We start from the raw sequence: 16,273 nt of genomic DNA on the forward strand, positions 1-16,273 counted from the left end.
CTCTTCGGTATTCACCAATGAGAGAGAACTTAATGATGGTGAGGACAATATGAGTGAGGTTGATGTTCTGGAGCATATTGATATTAAGGGAGAGGAGGTGTTGGAGTTGTTAAAATACATTAGAACGGATAAGTCCCCAGGGCCTGACGGAATATTCCCCAGGCTGTTCCACGAGGCAAGGGAAGAGATTGCTGAGCCTTTGGCTAGGATCTTTATGTCCTCATTGTCCACAGGAATGGTACCGGAGGATTGGAGGGAGGCGAATGTTGTCCCTTTGTTCAAAAAAGGCAGTAGGGATAGTCCGGGTAATTATAGACCAGTGAGCCTTACCTCTGTGGTGGGAAAGCTGTTGGAAAAGATTCTTAGACATACGATCTATGGCATTGAAAGAATCATGGTCTGATCAGGGACAGTCAGCATGGCTTTGTGAAGGGCAGATCGTGTCTAACAAGCCTGATAGAGTTCTTTTAGGAGGTGACCAGGCATATAGATGAGGGTAGTGCAGTGGATGTGATCTACATGGATTTTAGTAAGGCATTTGACAAGGTTCCATATGGTAGGCTTATTGAGAAAATCAGAAGGCATGGGATCCAGGGAAGTTTGGCCAGGTGGATTCAGAATTGGCTTGCCTGCAGAAGGCAGAGGGTCATGGTGGATGGAGTACATTCAGATTGGAGGGTTGTGACTAGTGGTGTCCCACAAGCATCCGTTCTGGGACCTCTACTTTTCGTGATTTTTATTAACGACCTGGATGTGGGGGTAGAAGGGCGGGTTGGCAAGTTTGCAGCTGACACAAAGGTTGGTGGGGTTGTGGATAGTGTAGATGATTGTCAAAGATTGCAGAGAGACATTGATAGGATGCAGAAGTGGGCTGAGAAGTGGCAGATGGAGTTCAACCCAGAGAAGTGTGAGGTATACACTTTGGAAGAACAAACTCCAAGGCAGAGTACAAAGTAAATGGCAGGATACTTGGTAGTGTGGAGGAGCAGAGGGATCTCGGGGTACATGTCCACAGATAGGGTAGTTAAGAAAGCTTATGGGGTGTTAGCTTTCCTAAGTCGAGGGATAGAGTTTAAAAGTCGCGATGTAATGATGCAGCTCTGTAAAACTCTGGTGAGGCCACACTTGGAGTACTGTGTCCAGTTCTGGTCGCCCCACTCTAGGAAGGATGTGGAAGCATTGGAAAGGGTACAGAGCAGATTTACCAGGATGCTGCCTGGTTTAGAGAGTATGCATTATGATCAGAGATTAAGGGAGCTAGGGCTTTACTCTTTGGAGAGAAACAGGATGAGAGGAGACATGATCGAGGTGTACAAGATAATATACAAGAGGACATGGCTTTAAGGTAAGGGGTGGGAAGTTCAAGGGGGCTATTAGAGGAAGGTTGTTTACTCAGAGAGTGGTTGGTGCGTGGAATGCACTGCCTGAGTCAGTGGTGGAGGCAGATACACTCCTGAAGTTTAAGAGACTACTAGACAGGTATATGGAGGAGTTTAAGGTGGGGGGTTATATGGGAGGCAGGGTTTGAGGGTCGGCACAATATTGTGGGCTGAAGGGCCTGTAATGTGCTGTACTATTCTATGCTCTATGTTCTATGTTTTATATCATCCACGTGCCCACCTAAAGGTGTCTTAAATGCATCTGCCTCTACCACTACCTTGGCAATGCGTTCGACATACCCACCATTGTCTGTAAAAAAAACTTAACTCTGAAATCCACCCCTCCTCCACTCACCTTAAAATTATGCCCTCTTGTTATTACCCAGTTCTGCCTTGAGAAAAGTCTCTGGCTATCCACTCAATTTATGTCTCTTATCATCTTCATTATCTTGCACCCAGAGAGTGGTGGACATATGGAATGCTCTGCCCCAGAAGGCTGTGGAGGCCAAGTCTCTGGATGCTTTCAAAAAAGAGATGGATAGAGCTCTTAAAGATAGTGGAATCAAAGGTTATGGGGATAAGGCAGGATCTGGATACTGATAGTGGATGATCAGCCATGATCACAGTGAATGGTGGTGCTGGCTCGAAGGGCCGAATGGCCTACTCCTGCACCTATTGTCTATTGTCTATTATCTTGTGCCCCTCTATCAAGTCATCTCTCATTCTCCTTCATTTTAGAGAGAAAAGCCTAGCTTGGTCAACCTCTCCCCATAAGACATGCTCTCTAATCCAGTCAGCACCCTGGTAAACCTCCTCTGCATCTTCTTGAAAGCTTCCACATCCTTAAAAAATCTAAAATCACAATCACACCCAGAAATATATCTAAAGGAAAAATGATTGTCAAGTTGATGTAAATGGAGAGACATAACCTGCACTGAAAATGAAAATTCTGACTTTATTTGCAAATTTTAATGAGAACAAGTAGTTGCTAAAAAATAAATCAAATTTCAGATCTTTCCAGTCCATGAGGTGATTGATTTTTTTTGCCATGTCCATACACTCGGTGGCCACTTTATTAGGTACACCTGTACACCAGTTCATTAACGCAAATATCTAATCAGCCAATCATGTGGCAGCAACTCCATGCATAAAAACATGCAAACATGGTCAAGAGGTTCAGTTACTGTTCAGACCAATGGGGAAGAAATGTGATCTAAGTGACTTTGACTGGGGAACAGGGTGGTTTGTGTATCTCAGAAATTGCTGATTTTCTGGGATATTCATGCACAATAGTCAGAAGAGTTTACAGAGAATGGTGTGAAAAACAAAAAAATACCATTTGAGCGGCAGTTCTGTGGGCAAAAACACCTTGTTATTGAGAGAGGTCAGACTGGTTCAAGCTGACAGGACAGTGACAGTAAATCAAGTAACAACGCATTACAACAGTGGTGTGCAGAAGAGCATCGCTGAACATAAACCACTTTGGACCTTGAAGTGAATGGGCTACAGCAGCAGACAACCACAAACCTACACTCAGTGGCCACTTTATTAGATACAGCAGATACTTCATAAAGTGGCCATTAAATGGATATTTTCCCATCTGAAGATATGAGAAAATAGGGGAAACACGACAAAGGGAGTCATTGGTGGAGCCCTGTCACCCACCCAGCACAGTACAATAATGAGATCGCTTATAAGCTCAAATTACAACTCAGACCTCTACAAATGTTTTGTAACAAGACCTTTCACCAAATCTTTAAGAGAAATTTAGATAAGAACATGGATAGGAGGGCTATTTTTGTTCTCTTTTTGCACTAAATTAATTTACATAAATTAATATTGATATTGCAGTTTATAGTTTTTTTAATGTATTACACCACTGCCATAAAGAAACAAACATCTATGACGTAAGTCAGTAAAATTAAATCTGATTCCACCTCAGGAATGGTATGTCCAGATGAGGATTAATGGGACAAGGCAGTGTAACAGTTCGGCATGGACTAGATGGGCTGTGGGGCTTGATTCTGTGTTTATTTATTCTACTTTTAATTTTATTTAGAGATAGAGCATGGAATAGGCTCGTTAAGCTGCACTATTCTGTAACCCCTGACAATGCTGATTAACCCCAGGAACATTTACAACGACCAGTTAACCTATCCAGTACATCTTTGGATTGTGCAAGTAAACCAGAGCATCTGGAGACAGCCCATTCTGTAGTTCTCTATCACTATGTCACCAAAATTGCCTCACCTCCTCCAAAGCTTGGATTAGCTGCACAGTTTTCCTCCCTGCTGCAGTTGAATCTTCATAGTTCAAAGAAGCAATCTGCTTGGAGATCTCTTGAAACCAAGCCTGCAGATTTTCTGACATCAAAAGGAACAGTTATTAACCCACTTCAATCTCTGCAAAATGCAAGTTTAAAATGGACAAACCTCAGCCTTTTGCTAGTGTTTTTCTGCCTTTACAGAAGCTTCAACAGTAACTAGGCATTGGATAATGTGATACAGACGTCCCGTCCCCAGAGGGCTCCCAAAAAAAAAGCAAACCACTCCACAACCACTCTATCAAGGTCTTTCACTATTCAATAGGTTTCAATGTGGTCACCCCTCATTCTTCTGAATTCTAGTGAATACAAGCCGAGAGCCATCAAATGCTCTTCACATGACAAGCTGTTTAATCCTGGAATCATTTTTATAAACCTCCTTTGAACCCTCTCCAGTTTCAGCACATCCTTTTGTAGAAAAGGGGCCCAAAACTGTTCACAATACTCCAGGTGAGGCCTCACCAGTGCTTTATAAAGTCTCAACATTACATTCTTGCTTTTATATTTTTGTCCTCTTGAAATGAATGCTAACATCGCATTTGCCTTCCTCACCACAGACCCAACCTGCAAATTAACCTTTAGGGAATCCAACACAAGGACTCCCAAGTCCCTTTACATCTCAGTTTTTTGTATTTTTTTCTCTATTTAGAAAAAAGTCAACCCTTTCATTTCTTCTTCTAAAGTGCAAGACCATACACTTGCCGAGACTATATTCCATCTACCATTTCTTTGCCCATTCTCCTAATCTGTCTAAGCCCTTCTGTAGTCTCTCTACTTCCTCAAAACTACCTGCTGCTCCACCTATCTTCATAGCGTCTGCACACTTCAACAAAGCCATCAATTCCATCATCCAAATCATTGACCTATAATGTAAAAAGAATCAGTTCCAACACAGATCCCTGTGGAACACCACCTGTCACCGGAAGCCAGTAAGAAAAGGTTCCCTTTATTCCCAATCTTTGGCTCCTGTCAGTCAATCATTGCATTATACATGCTAGAATCTTTCCTGTAATACCATGGCCTCATAGCTTGTTAAGCAGCCTCATGTGTGGCATCCTGTTAAAGGACTTCTGAAAATCCAAGTACACAATATCAACCGACTCTCCTTTATCTATCCTGCTTGTTATTTCTTCAAAGAATTCCAACAGATTTGTCAGGCAAGATTTTCCCTTGAGGAAACCACGTTGACTATGGTCTGTTTTATCATGTGCCTTCAAGTACTCTGAGACTTCATCCTTAATAATCGACTCCAACATCCTCCCAACCACTGAGGTCAGACAAACTGGCTTAGAGTTTCCTTTCTTCTACCTCTCTTCTTACTTCAAGACTGGAGGGACATTTGCAATTTTCCAGTCTTATGAAACTATTCCAGAATCTATTGATTCTTGAAAGATCATTACTAATATCTCCACAATCTCTTCAGTCACCTCTTTCAGAAACTTAGGGTGTATACCATCTCGTCCAGCTGACATCTGCTTTCAGACCTTTCAGGTTCCCAAGAACCTTCTCTCCAGTTATGGTAACTTCACACACTTCATGACCCCTGACACCTGGAACTTCCACCATACTGCTATTGTCCTACACAGTGCAGACCAATGCAAAATACTGCCGAAGGGTTTCAGCCCAAAACTTTGACTATACTTTTTTCCATAGATGCTGCCTGGCCTGCTAAATTCCTCCAGCATTTTGTGTGTGTGTGTGTGTGTTTTGCAAAATACCTATTCAGTTTGTCCGCCATTTCCATGTCTTCCATTACTACCTCTACAGCATCATTTTCCAGCATACTAATATCCACTCTCACCTCTATTTTACCCTTTATGTTTATGAAGAAACTTTAGGTATCCTCTTTAATATTACTGGCTAGCTTACTCTCCCAATCCTCCAACTTCCCACTTTTTTTTGCTCTATTATATGCCCTCTCTTTGGCTTTTATGTTGGCTTTGACTTCTCTTGTTAGCCATGGTTGTGTCATCTTCCATTTTGAATATTTCTTCCTCTTTTGATGTATACATCCTGTGCCTTCTGAATTCCTTCCAGAAATTTGGGCCATTGCAGCTCTGCCGTCATCCCTGCCACTGTTCTTTTCTTCCTCTTTGGATGTATACATGCTATGCCTTCCAAATTACTTCCAGAAATTCAAGCCATTGCAGTTCTGCCATCATCCCTGCCAGTGTTCTTTTCTAATCAATTCTGGCCAACTCCTCTTTCATGCCTCTTATTCCCTTTACTCCACTATAATACTGACTTTAGCTTTTCCTTCTCAAAAGTCAGGATGAATTGGATCATATTATGATCGTTCTTCTAAGGGTTCCCTTACCTTAAGCTCTGTAATCAATTCTAGTTCATTGCACAACACCCAGAATAGCTGATCCCCAAGTGGGTTCAACCACAAGCTGCTCTAAAAAGCCATCCCGTAGGCACTCTAGAAACCCCCCCTCCTGGAATCCAGCGCCAACCTGATTTTCCCAATCTACCTGCATACTGAAGTCTCCCATGACTATTGTAACATTGCCCTTTTGGCATGCATTTTCTATCTCCTGTTGTAACCTGTAGACCACATCCTTACTACTGTTTGGGGATCTGTATACAACTCCCATCAGGGTCTTTTTACCCTTGAAGTTCCTTATGAACTTATCCACAATGATTCAACACCTTCCAACTCTGTGTCACCTCTTCCTAATGATTTGATTTCATTTTTTACCAACAGAGCAATGCCACCCCTATGCCTTCCTGTCTATCCTTTAGATACAATGTGTGTCCTTGGACATTAAGCTCCCAACAATAATCTTCTTTCAGCCATGATTCAGTGATGCCTAAACAACATACCTGCCAATCTGCAACTGTGCTACAAGTTCATCTACTTTATTACTATGCACATTCAGATATAACATTTCCAGTCCTGTATTCACCCCTTTCGATTTTGACTGCCTTTTATGTTGCAACTCATCCTGCTGACTGCAATTTCGCAGTATCAACAGCTTCTCCTCACTACACAATGCCTCTGTTTCTAAACTAGCTACCTTATCTTCAACACTATCATCCATGTTTGCTACGATACTTCTTGCATTAAAATATATGCAGCTTAGGGCACTAGTCACACATTCTAAACCTTTGATTCCTAACTTCGTGGAGGCAGATGTTGGTAAGACCTCAGACAACCTCTCTGCTAACTGTTCTGGCACTCTGGTTCCCATCCCCGTGCAATTCTAGTTTAAATCTAACTGTGCAGCATTAACAAACCTTCTTGCTAGGATATTAGTCATCCTCCAGTTCAGGTGCAAGCCATCCTCTCTGTACAAGTCCCACCTTCCCTGGAAGAGAGCCCACTGACCCGAAAATCTTATGCCCTCCCTCCTACACCAACTCCTTAGCCATGTATTAAACCTAGTTCTAGCCTCACTAGTACGTGGCACGGGGTGGGGGGGGCGGAGGAGGGGGAAAGGGTGGTGGGGGGGATTGAAGTGGTGAAAGATAGATGATTAGATAGATAGATGGATTTACCAGTCTTGGCAGATCCAGGAAATTGCGGTAGTTTTAGGGAGTTTTCCTAAATCAACAATTTCTTTCTCCGTCATGGACTAAAAGAAATATTCAGCCATATTCACTGCATTTTTTTCACCATCTATGGTAATCGCATTTGCCCGCATTAGGTGCACATCCTTCTAAGTCAGGGGTCCCCAACCTTTATTGCACCGCGGACCAGTTTAATATTGACAATATTCTTGCAGATCGGCAGACCGTGGGGGGGGGGGGGAGGTGGGGGGTGTTAATCATGACCGGAATATAGGTGATAAGTCAGCTACAAGTCACTTATAAGTGGCTAATACACTCAATTTCATTTCTAAAAGGGTTTATCCAACAAATTTAATATTAAACACACAGCGTATATTTTCCTCACATGAATATAGTAATAAGTCAATTATAAGTCATTTATAAGTCAATAGCATCATAACATTTTAAGTAATATTTGGATATTAAACACACAGCGCATATTTTCCTCGTATGAACATATAAAATCATTGCAACACACTAATATCGCTGAATCAGTGGGAGCCCTGGGCTTGTTTCCCTGCAACAAGACGGTCTCATCTCCGGCCTCCTCAGGTCGGCGCCACGACCGGATGGGAAAACGTCAAAAGTTACTTTTAAAATCACACTGACATCAGATCCAAAGTTGCCATACAAAGTGTTGAGTGTACCTGAAGCCACCTTTTCCACTGCAGTTTTGAAGTTTGTAGCAGAAGAACTTAAAGTACCTTCCGCAAGCAGTGCTATTGTAACGAATGATGGAATCGGAATCAACCCAGCTCAAACAGCAGGAAACATTTTCTTGAAGCATGGGTCAGAACTGCGACTTATTCCTGGGGATCGAGTCAGAAGCCATTAAGTTTTTCACCTAGAACTGTTTTTCTGCTGAAGGGAGCTATTTTTAGATTTGTTTTGAACATGAGACTTCCTGATTTTAATATGCATTCATTTTAAGTACTAGTTGGATGCCAAGAGTCTGATGAAATGGCAAGTCTGAGCAGAGAATACCTATGTTTAAAAGTCTACTTTCAAATGAAATGTAATCATTAAGTGGTGTATGCAAGGAATTTTCCAAAGCATCCTTCATAAAGTCTGTTTGTAAAATGCCTGGCATTAAATGATTGGTTACATTCCCAAGTATTTTGAACTGTATTGTTTGTTTCCTTCATTCAAGAAAGATGAATGCTGAAATTTATTTATCTAAAAGTAAACTGTAGAAACTTTAATTGTATCCCATCCTAAAACTATAAGCTTTGAAGTATATATAATGTTTCAAAATAAAAACTTAATTTGTTCATTGGTTTTAGTTGCTGCAGCTTGTCTGGGCAAAATATTCTGAACCTTATTGTTGTAGCCAGAGATGAAAATTAATTACCTATCTGAAATGCTTTAATTGACAAAACTGTCCTTAAATTTGACTTAATTGCAAGCAAGAGTTGCACCCTGTCAGTTTTATTCCCAAACTGGAAACTGCTTGTACCTATTAAAACAAGTATCAGATGAGCAACCATAAAAAAAACAAGACAGTCCCATCGAGGGGTGATGGGAGACAGCGATACTCGAAGGGGGTTCCTTATGTCCAGTCTATTCCGCAATTTAGTTTTTGTTGCATTCATTGCAGAAAACCCCGCTTCGCAGAGTTATGATATTGGAAATGGAAGCAATGTCTTCAGTGCTTTCATGACTATCTCAGGATATTCAGCCTTGACTTTAATCCAGAATGCCAGCAGAGATGTTATGTCAAACATACTTTTCAGCCCACCGTCATTTGCAAGTTTGAGGAGTTGATCTTCTTCCCGCACTGACATGGATGATTCACCGGGGACATTTACAAATGTGTCACAGACCCATTCCTTTGCACATCTTGAGTCATTTGTGGTTGGGAAGTAATGCTTGAATTCTGTCGACAGCGAAGATAGGTGATCACGTGCCAGCTGTGAGAAGGATGGTGCAGCCTCAGTCTCTCCCAAAATCCCAGCTAATGTTGGGAACATGTCAAATACGCCCCTGTCCACTCGCTGTCTCCACAGTTCCAGTTTGGCTTTGAAAGCAGACACTTTATCTGCCAACTTGAAGACAGTTGTCATTCTCCCCTGAAGTGACAAATTGAGCAGGTTGATGATGTCACAGAGATAAGCAAGTTCTGCTATCCACTCCTCGTCACTGAAGTGTGCTGCCAGTGGTGACTTTTTTCCTGAAAGGAATTTCTGTAGCTGCTCTCTTAACTCAAAAACCCTGGCCAGGGCTCTCCCCCTTGATAGCCACCTGACTTCAGTGTGTAAGAGAAGGCATTTGTGCTCTGCATCCATTTCCTCACAAAGCTGCTCAAACAGACGTGAGTTAAGGGCTTTTGCTTTGATGTGATTGATAACTTCAACAACGTCACTCAATACGCAGTTAAGATCAGGTGACATTTTTCAGCTAGCCAGCATTTCCCTGTGTATGACACAGTGCGTTGACTGGCATTCAGGAGCAACCTCTTTGACTCGGGTAGTGAAACCAGACAGCCGTCCAATCATAGCTGCAGCCCCATCCGTGCATATTCCAACACAAAATGACCAGTCCAGTTTGCCTGACATGTAGTCATTCAAAGACTTGAATAGTTCTGCCCCAGTTGTGTTAGTTGGCAGCAGCAGTGCACACAACATATCCTCGTGCACATCGTCTTGAAATATATATTGCACATAAACCAGCAGTATTGCCTTGTTGTCGACATCGGTAGACTCGTTGACCTGGGTAGCATACCATGGTGACTCGTTAAGCCGTTCCAACAGCTGTGCTTTGATGTCCTCCGCTATGTCATCGATTCTCCTTGAAACTGTGGTGGCTGAAAGAGAAACCTGTGCCATCTTGTTAGCTGCAGCTTCTTCCAATAGCTCACGGCACATGTCCTTAGCAGCAGGCAGAGTCAATTCTTCACCAACACTGAAAGGCTTCTTAGCCTTAGCAATACGGCTAGCCAGTAAGTACGACACTCTCAGAGCAGCAGCATTTGTGGAGGTGGTGGCTCTCAGCACTTGCTTCTGTCCCACTCGCTCACATTTTTCTGCTCAAAAAATTCAACAGGTTTGTCTTTAAGTGCAGGGAGCTTGGACTCAAGGTGCCGAAGCAGTTTTGAGGGCTTCATTACCTCATTAGACAGCTCGTCTCCACATATCACACACAGGGGGCTTGCAGCGTATTTTCTGTTGAAGGAAGCTTTCTTATTTTTTGCAGTCTCGGCTTCAGCTGTCTCTGCGTTATCATCATCATTAGGTCTATTATGTCCCCTACCACCTCTTCCAAAGAAAGTCTCAAGCGACGTTTTCTACTCAAGTAGTTGTAGGTTAATGACTGACTGATGGCCTTGCGTACGTAATGACCTCACGTGCGTTCAAATTCAACAGTGGGCATGACAAAGAATGAGGAAAGGTGCAGCTGACTCATATCGTTTCATATTGCCAAATCATATCATTTCCTTGTGGCCTGGTACCGGTCCGCGGCCCGGTGGTTGGGGACCGCTGTTCTAAGTTACCCTTGCCAATTCAAGTGCCTGCCTTAATGCCTCAAAAATAGAGATTGTATCCAATTGCATCTTCCCTTGCAGCACAGTTCAGTCATCAACCACTCTGCATGGAAAAAGAAAACAAGCCCAGCCTATCCAATCCAAAGCGGAGAAAATCTGCAGATGCTGGATATCCAACACACACAAAGTGCTGCGGGAACTCAGCAGGCCAGGCAGTTCTCCCTGTAACGAAAAATCCCGAGAAAGGATCTAGTGCTTTCCTGGAGTATATGATTAATAAACTCTTCTTGGACTTCCAGCCAGGTACAGGTATCAATTTTAATCAACGTTTCAATGACCAACACTGCCATCTTCATCAGGGATAATGCCTAGGCATTTTGAGTCCAGTGGTATTTATACCTGCAAACAACAGGAATTCTGCAGATGCTGGAAATTCAAGCAACACACATAAAAGTTGCTGGTATTTATACCCCCCTTGTTCGTCCCTTCTGATTGGTTAATTCTTAAATCCAATTAATTTTCTTCTGCCCCATCTTGGTTACAATCAAATTCCAGTTCTTAAGAGTGAAACCTTTGTCTTTGTTAAAAATTAACAAGTGCTAGTGCTGCTCCGGGGGGTTTAAACTAGATCTGCAGGGGGAGGGGAACCAGAGTGTTAGAGCAGATAGTGAGGTGGAGGATAAAGGTCATGCAAGGACTGCATGTATAGACAGAAATCAAAGGTTTGTATGAGATAGAAATGTTCTCAGGTGCATCTATTTCAATGCAAGGAGTATTGTAGGTAAGGCAGATGAGATTAGGGCGCGGATTAGCACGTGGGATTATGACTTTGTTGCTATTACTGAGACTTGGTTGCAGGAAGGGCAGGACTGGCAGTTTAATGTTCCAGGGTTCCGTTGCTTCAGACGTGACAGAGGGGGAGGAATGAAAGGGGGGAGTGGCATTACTAGTCAGGAGGAATATCACAGCTGTGCGTAGAAAGGACAACCCAGAGGGCTCGTCTACAGAGACCATATAGGTGGAGCTGAGGAACAGGAAAGGTGTGACCACACTAATAGGGTTGTATTATAGACCGCCCAATAGTCAGAGAGAATTGGAGGAGCAAATCTGTGGGGAGATTGCAGACCGATGTAAGAAACAGAAAGTTGTAATAGTAGGGGATAAGTCCAAGCTGGATGGCTTCGAGTTTGTCAAATGTGTTCAGGAAAGTTTTCTAAATCAATATATAGAGGTACCAATGAGAGAGGATGCAACACTTGATCTCCTATTAGGGAACCAGATAGGTCAGGTGTCAGAAGTATGTGTAGGCGAACATTTTTGGGTCCAGTGACCATAATGTCATTAGTTTCAAGTTAATTATGGATAAGGATAGGTCTGATCCTCGAGTTAAGGTTCTAAATTGGAGAAGGACCAATTTTGAGGAAATGAGAAAGGATCTAGGAAGAGTGGATTGGGATAAATTGTTTTCTGGCAAGCATGTGTTCAGTAAGTGGAAGGCCTTCAAAGGCGAAATTTTGAGAGTGCAGAGTTTGCATGTTCCTGCCAGGATTAAAGGCAAAATTAACAGGCATAGGGAATAACAGGAATTCTGCAGATGCTGGAAATTCAAGCAACACACATCAAAGTTGCTGGTGAACGCAGCAGGCCAGGCAGCATCTCTAGGAAGAGGTACAGTCGACGTTTCAGGCCGAGACCCTTCATCAGGACTAACTGGAGGAAGAGTTAGTAAGAGATTTGAAAGTGGGAGGGGGAGGGGGAGATCCAAAATGATAGGAGAAGACAGGAGGGGGAGGGATGGAGCCAAGAGCTGGACAGGTGATTGGCAAAAGGGATACGAGAGGATCATGGGACAGGAGGTCCGGGGAGAAAGACAAGGGGGGGGGATCCCAGAGGATGGGCAAGGGGTATAGTCAGAGGGACAGAGGGAGAAAAAGGAGAGTGAGAGAAAGAATGTGTGTATAAAAATAAGTAACAGATGGGGTACGAGGGGGAGGTGGGGCATTAGCGGAAGTTAGAGAAGTCGATGTTCATGCCATCAGGTTGGAGGCTACCCAGACGGAATATAAGGTGTTGTTCCTCCAACCTGAGTGTGGCTTCATCTTTACAGTAGAGGAGGCCGTGGATAGACATGTCAGAATGGGAATTGGATGTGGAATTAAAATGTGTGGCCACTGGAAGATCCTGCTTTCTCTGGCGGACAGAGCATAGGTGTTCAGCAAAGCGGTCTCCCAGTCTGCGTCGGGTCTCGCCAATATATAGAAGGCCACATCGGGAGCACCGGACACAGTATATCACCCCAGCCGACTCACAGGTGAAGTGTTGCCTCACCTGGAAGGACTGTCTGGGGCCCTGAATGGTGGTAAGGGAGGAAGTGTAAGGGTGCATTGACGACTGCACTGGCGCTGCTTCCTGCACGCATGCTGAGCTAACTGACTTTGCCTCCAACTTTCACCCTGCCCTCAAGTTTACCTGGTCCATTTCCGACACCTCCCTCCCCTTTCTAGATCATTCTGTCTCTGTCTCTGGAGACAGCTTATCCACTGATGTCTGCTATAAGCCTACTGACTCTCACAGCTATCTGGACTATTCCTCTTCTCACCGTCTCTTGCAAAAATGCCATCCCCTTCTCGCAATTCCTCCGTCTCCGCCGCATCTGCTCTCAGGGTGAGGCTTTTCATTCCAGGACGAGGGAGATGTCCTCCTTTTTTAAAGAAAGGGGCTTCCCTTCCTCCACTATCAACTCTGCTCTCAAACGCATCTCCCCCATTTCACGCACATCTGCTCTCACTCCTTCCTCCCACCACCCCACTAGGAATAGGGTTCCCCTGGTCCTCACCTACCACCCCAGCAGCCTCCGGGTCCAACATATTATTCTCCGTAACTTCCACCACCTCCAACGGGATCCCACCACTAAGCACATCTTTCCCTCCCCCCCCCCCCCGCTTTCCACAGGGATCACTCCCTATGCGACTCCCTTGTCCATTCGTTCCCCCCCCATCCCTCCCCACTGATCTCCCTCCGGGCACTTATCCGTGTAAGCGGAACAAGTGCTACACATGCCCTTACACTTCCTCCCTTACCACCATTCAGGGCCCCAGGGCACCTTCCAGGTGAGGCGACACTTCACCTGTGAGTCGGCTGGGGTGATATTCTGCGTCTAGTGCTCCCGATGTGGCTTTCTATATATTGGCGAGACCCGACGCAGACTGGGAGACCGCTTTGCTGAACACCTACACTCTGTCCGCCAGAGAAAGCAGGATCTCCCAGTGGCCACACATTTTAATTCCACATCCCATTCCCATTCTGACATGTCTATCCACGGCCTCCTCTACTGTAAAGATGAAGCCACACTCAGGTTGGAGGAATAACACCTTATATTCCATCTGGGTAGCCTCCAACCTGATGGCATGAACGTCGACTTCTCTAACTTCCGCTAATGCCCCACCTCCCCCTCGTACCCCATCTGTTACTTATTTTTATACACACATTCTTTCTCTCACTCTCCTTTTTCTCCCTCTGTCCCTCTGACTATACCCCTTGCCCATCCTCTGGGATCCCCCCCCCCCGACTTTCTCCCCGGACCTCCTGTCCCATGATTCTCTCATATCCCTTTTGTCAATCACCTGTCCAGCTCTTGGCTCCATCCCTCCCCCTCCTGTCTTCTCCTATCATTTTGGATCTCCCCCTCCCCCTCCCACTTTCAAATCTCTTACTAACTCTTCCTTCAGTTAGTCCTGACGAAGGGTCTCGGCCTGAAACATCGACTGTACCTCTTCCTAGAGATGCTGCCTGGCCTGCTGCGTTCACCAGCAACTTTAATGTGTGAGGCATAGGGAACGTTGATTTTCAAGGGATATTGGCGATCTGGTTAAGAAAAGAGAGGTGTATAGCAGGTACAGACAACTAGGAACAAATGAGGTACTTGAAGAGTATAGGAAATGAAAGAAAATACTAAAGAAGGAAATCAGGAAGGCAAAAAGACATGAGGTTGCTTTGGTAGATAATGTGAAGGTAAACCCGAAGGGTTTCTACAAGTATATTAAGAGTAAAAGGATAGTAAGGGACAAAATTGGTCCCCTAGAAGATCAGAGTGGTCGTCTATATGTGGAACCTCAGGAGATGGGGGAGATCTTAAACAGTATTTTTTCATCAGTATTTACTCAGGAAACTGGCAGAGTGTATATGGAAGGAAGGGAAACAAGCAGCAGTGTCATGGAACATATAGAGATTAAAGAGGAGGAGGCGCCTGCTGCCTTACAGTGAATAAAGGTAGATAAACCCCCGGGCCTGACAAGATATCTCCTCGGACGTTGAGAGAGACCAGTGTAGAAATTTCTGGGGCCTTGGCAGAAATATTTAAGATGTCCTTAGCCACCAGTGTGGTGCTGGAGGACTGGAGGGTGGCTCATGTTGTTCCGTTGTTTAACAAAGGCTCTAAAAGTAAACCAGGTAATTACAGGCCGGTGAGCCTGACATCAGTAGTAGGTAAATTACTGGAAGGTGTTCTGAGAGATCAGATATACAAGTATTTGGACAGCCAAGGGCTGATTAAGGATAGTCAGCATGGTAGTAGATCGTGTAGTAGTGTGTAGTAGATCGTGTTTAACGAATCTTGTTGAGTTTTTCGAGGAGGTTACAAAGAAGGTAGATGAGGGAAAGGCTGTGGATATTGCCTTCATGGACCTTGCCTTTGACAAGGTCCCACATGGGAGGTTAGTTCAGAAGGTTCAGACACTAGGTATCCATGGAGAGGTTGTAAACTGAATTCAAAATTGGCTGTGTGGGAGAAGACAGAGAGTGGTAGTGGATAATTGCTTCTCAGACTGGAGGCCTGTGATTAGTGGCGCGCCTCAGGGATCTGTGCTGGGACCATTGTTGTTTGTTGTCTGTATCAATGACCTAGAATAGATAATAATGTGGTAAATTGGATCAGCAAGTTTGCTGATGACACTAAGATTGGAGGCATTGTGGACTGCGAGGAAGGCTTTCAAAGCTTGCAGAGGGATCTGGACCAGATGGAAAAATGGGCTAGAAAATGGCAGATGGAATTTAATGCAGATAAGTGTGAGGTGTTGCATTTTGGAAAGACAAATCAATGTAGGACATACACAGTAAATGGTAGGGCACTGGGGAGTGCGGAGGAACAAAGGGATCTGGGAGTTCAGATACATAATTCCCTGAAAGTGGCGTCACAGGTGGACAGGGTGATAAAGAAGGCTTTTGGCATCCTGGCATTCATAAATCAAAGTATTGAGTATAGGAGTTGGGATGATATGGCGAGGTTGTATAAGATATTGGTGAGGCCAAATTTGGAATATTGTGTGCAGTTCTGGTCACCTAACTATAGGAAGGATATCAGTAAGATTGAAAGTGTTCAGATAATATTTACTAGGATGTTGCCAGGTCTTCAGGAGTTGAGTTACAGGGAAAGATTAGATTAGATTATGAGGACACGCAGTCCTCTTTTATTGTCATTCAGTAATGCCTTTGCATTAAGAAATGATACAATGTTCCTCCAGTGTGCTATCACAGAAACAC

At 44.0% G+C, this 16,273-nt stretch overlaps 1 protein-coding gene and 1 pseudogene across 4 annotated transcripts in view; one reads left to right on the forward strand and one right to left on the reverse strand.

Moving 5' to 3' along the window:
• The window catches only part of washc5 (WASH complex subunit 5), a 205,763-nt gene that overhangs the window by 124,247 nt on the left and 65,243 nt on the right, over positions 1-16,273 (reverse strand). For all 4 annotated transcript variants that reach the window (XM_072268302.1, XM_072268303.1, XM_072268304.1 and 1 more), the window contains one exon: positions 3,630-3,742. In XM_072268302.1, the coding sequence (XP_072124403.1) occupies positions 3,630-3,742 (113 nt within the window). The remainder of the gene's footprint in view (positions 1-3,629; positions 3,743-16,273) is intronic.
• Positions 3,802-8,089, forward strand: LOC140203259 (ubiquitin-fold modifier 1 pseudogene; annotated as a pseudogene).

The sequence above is a fragment of the Mobula birostris genome, chromosome 9, assembly GCF_030028105.1.
Source record: "Mobula birostris isolate sMobBir1 chromosome 9, sMobBir1.hap1, whole genome shotgun sequence".
Lineage (NCBI taxonomy): Eukaryota > Metazoa > Chordata > Chondrichthyes > Myliobatiformes > Myliobatidae > Mobula > Mobula birostris.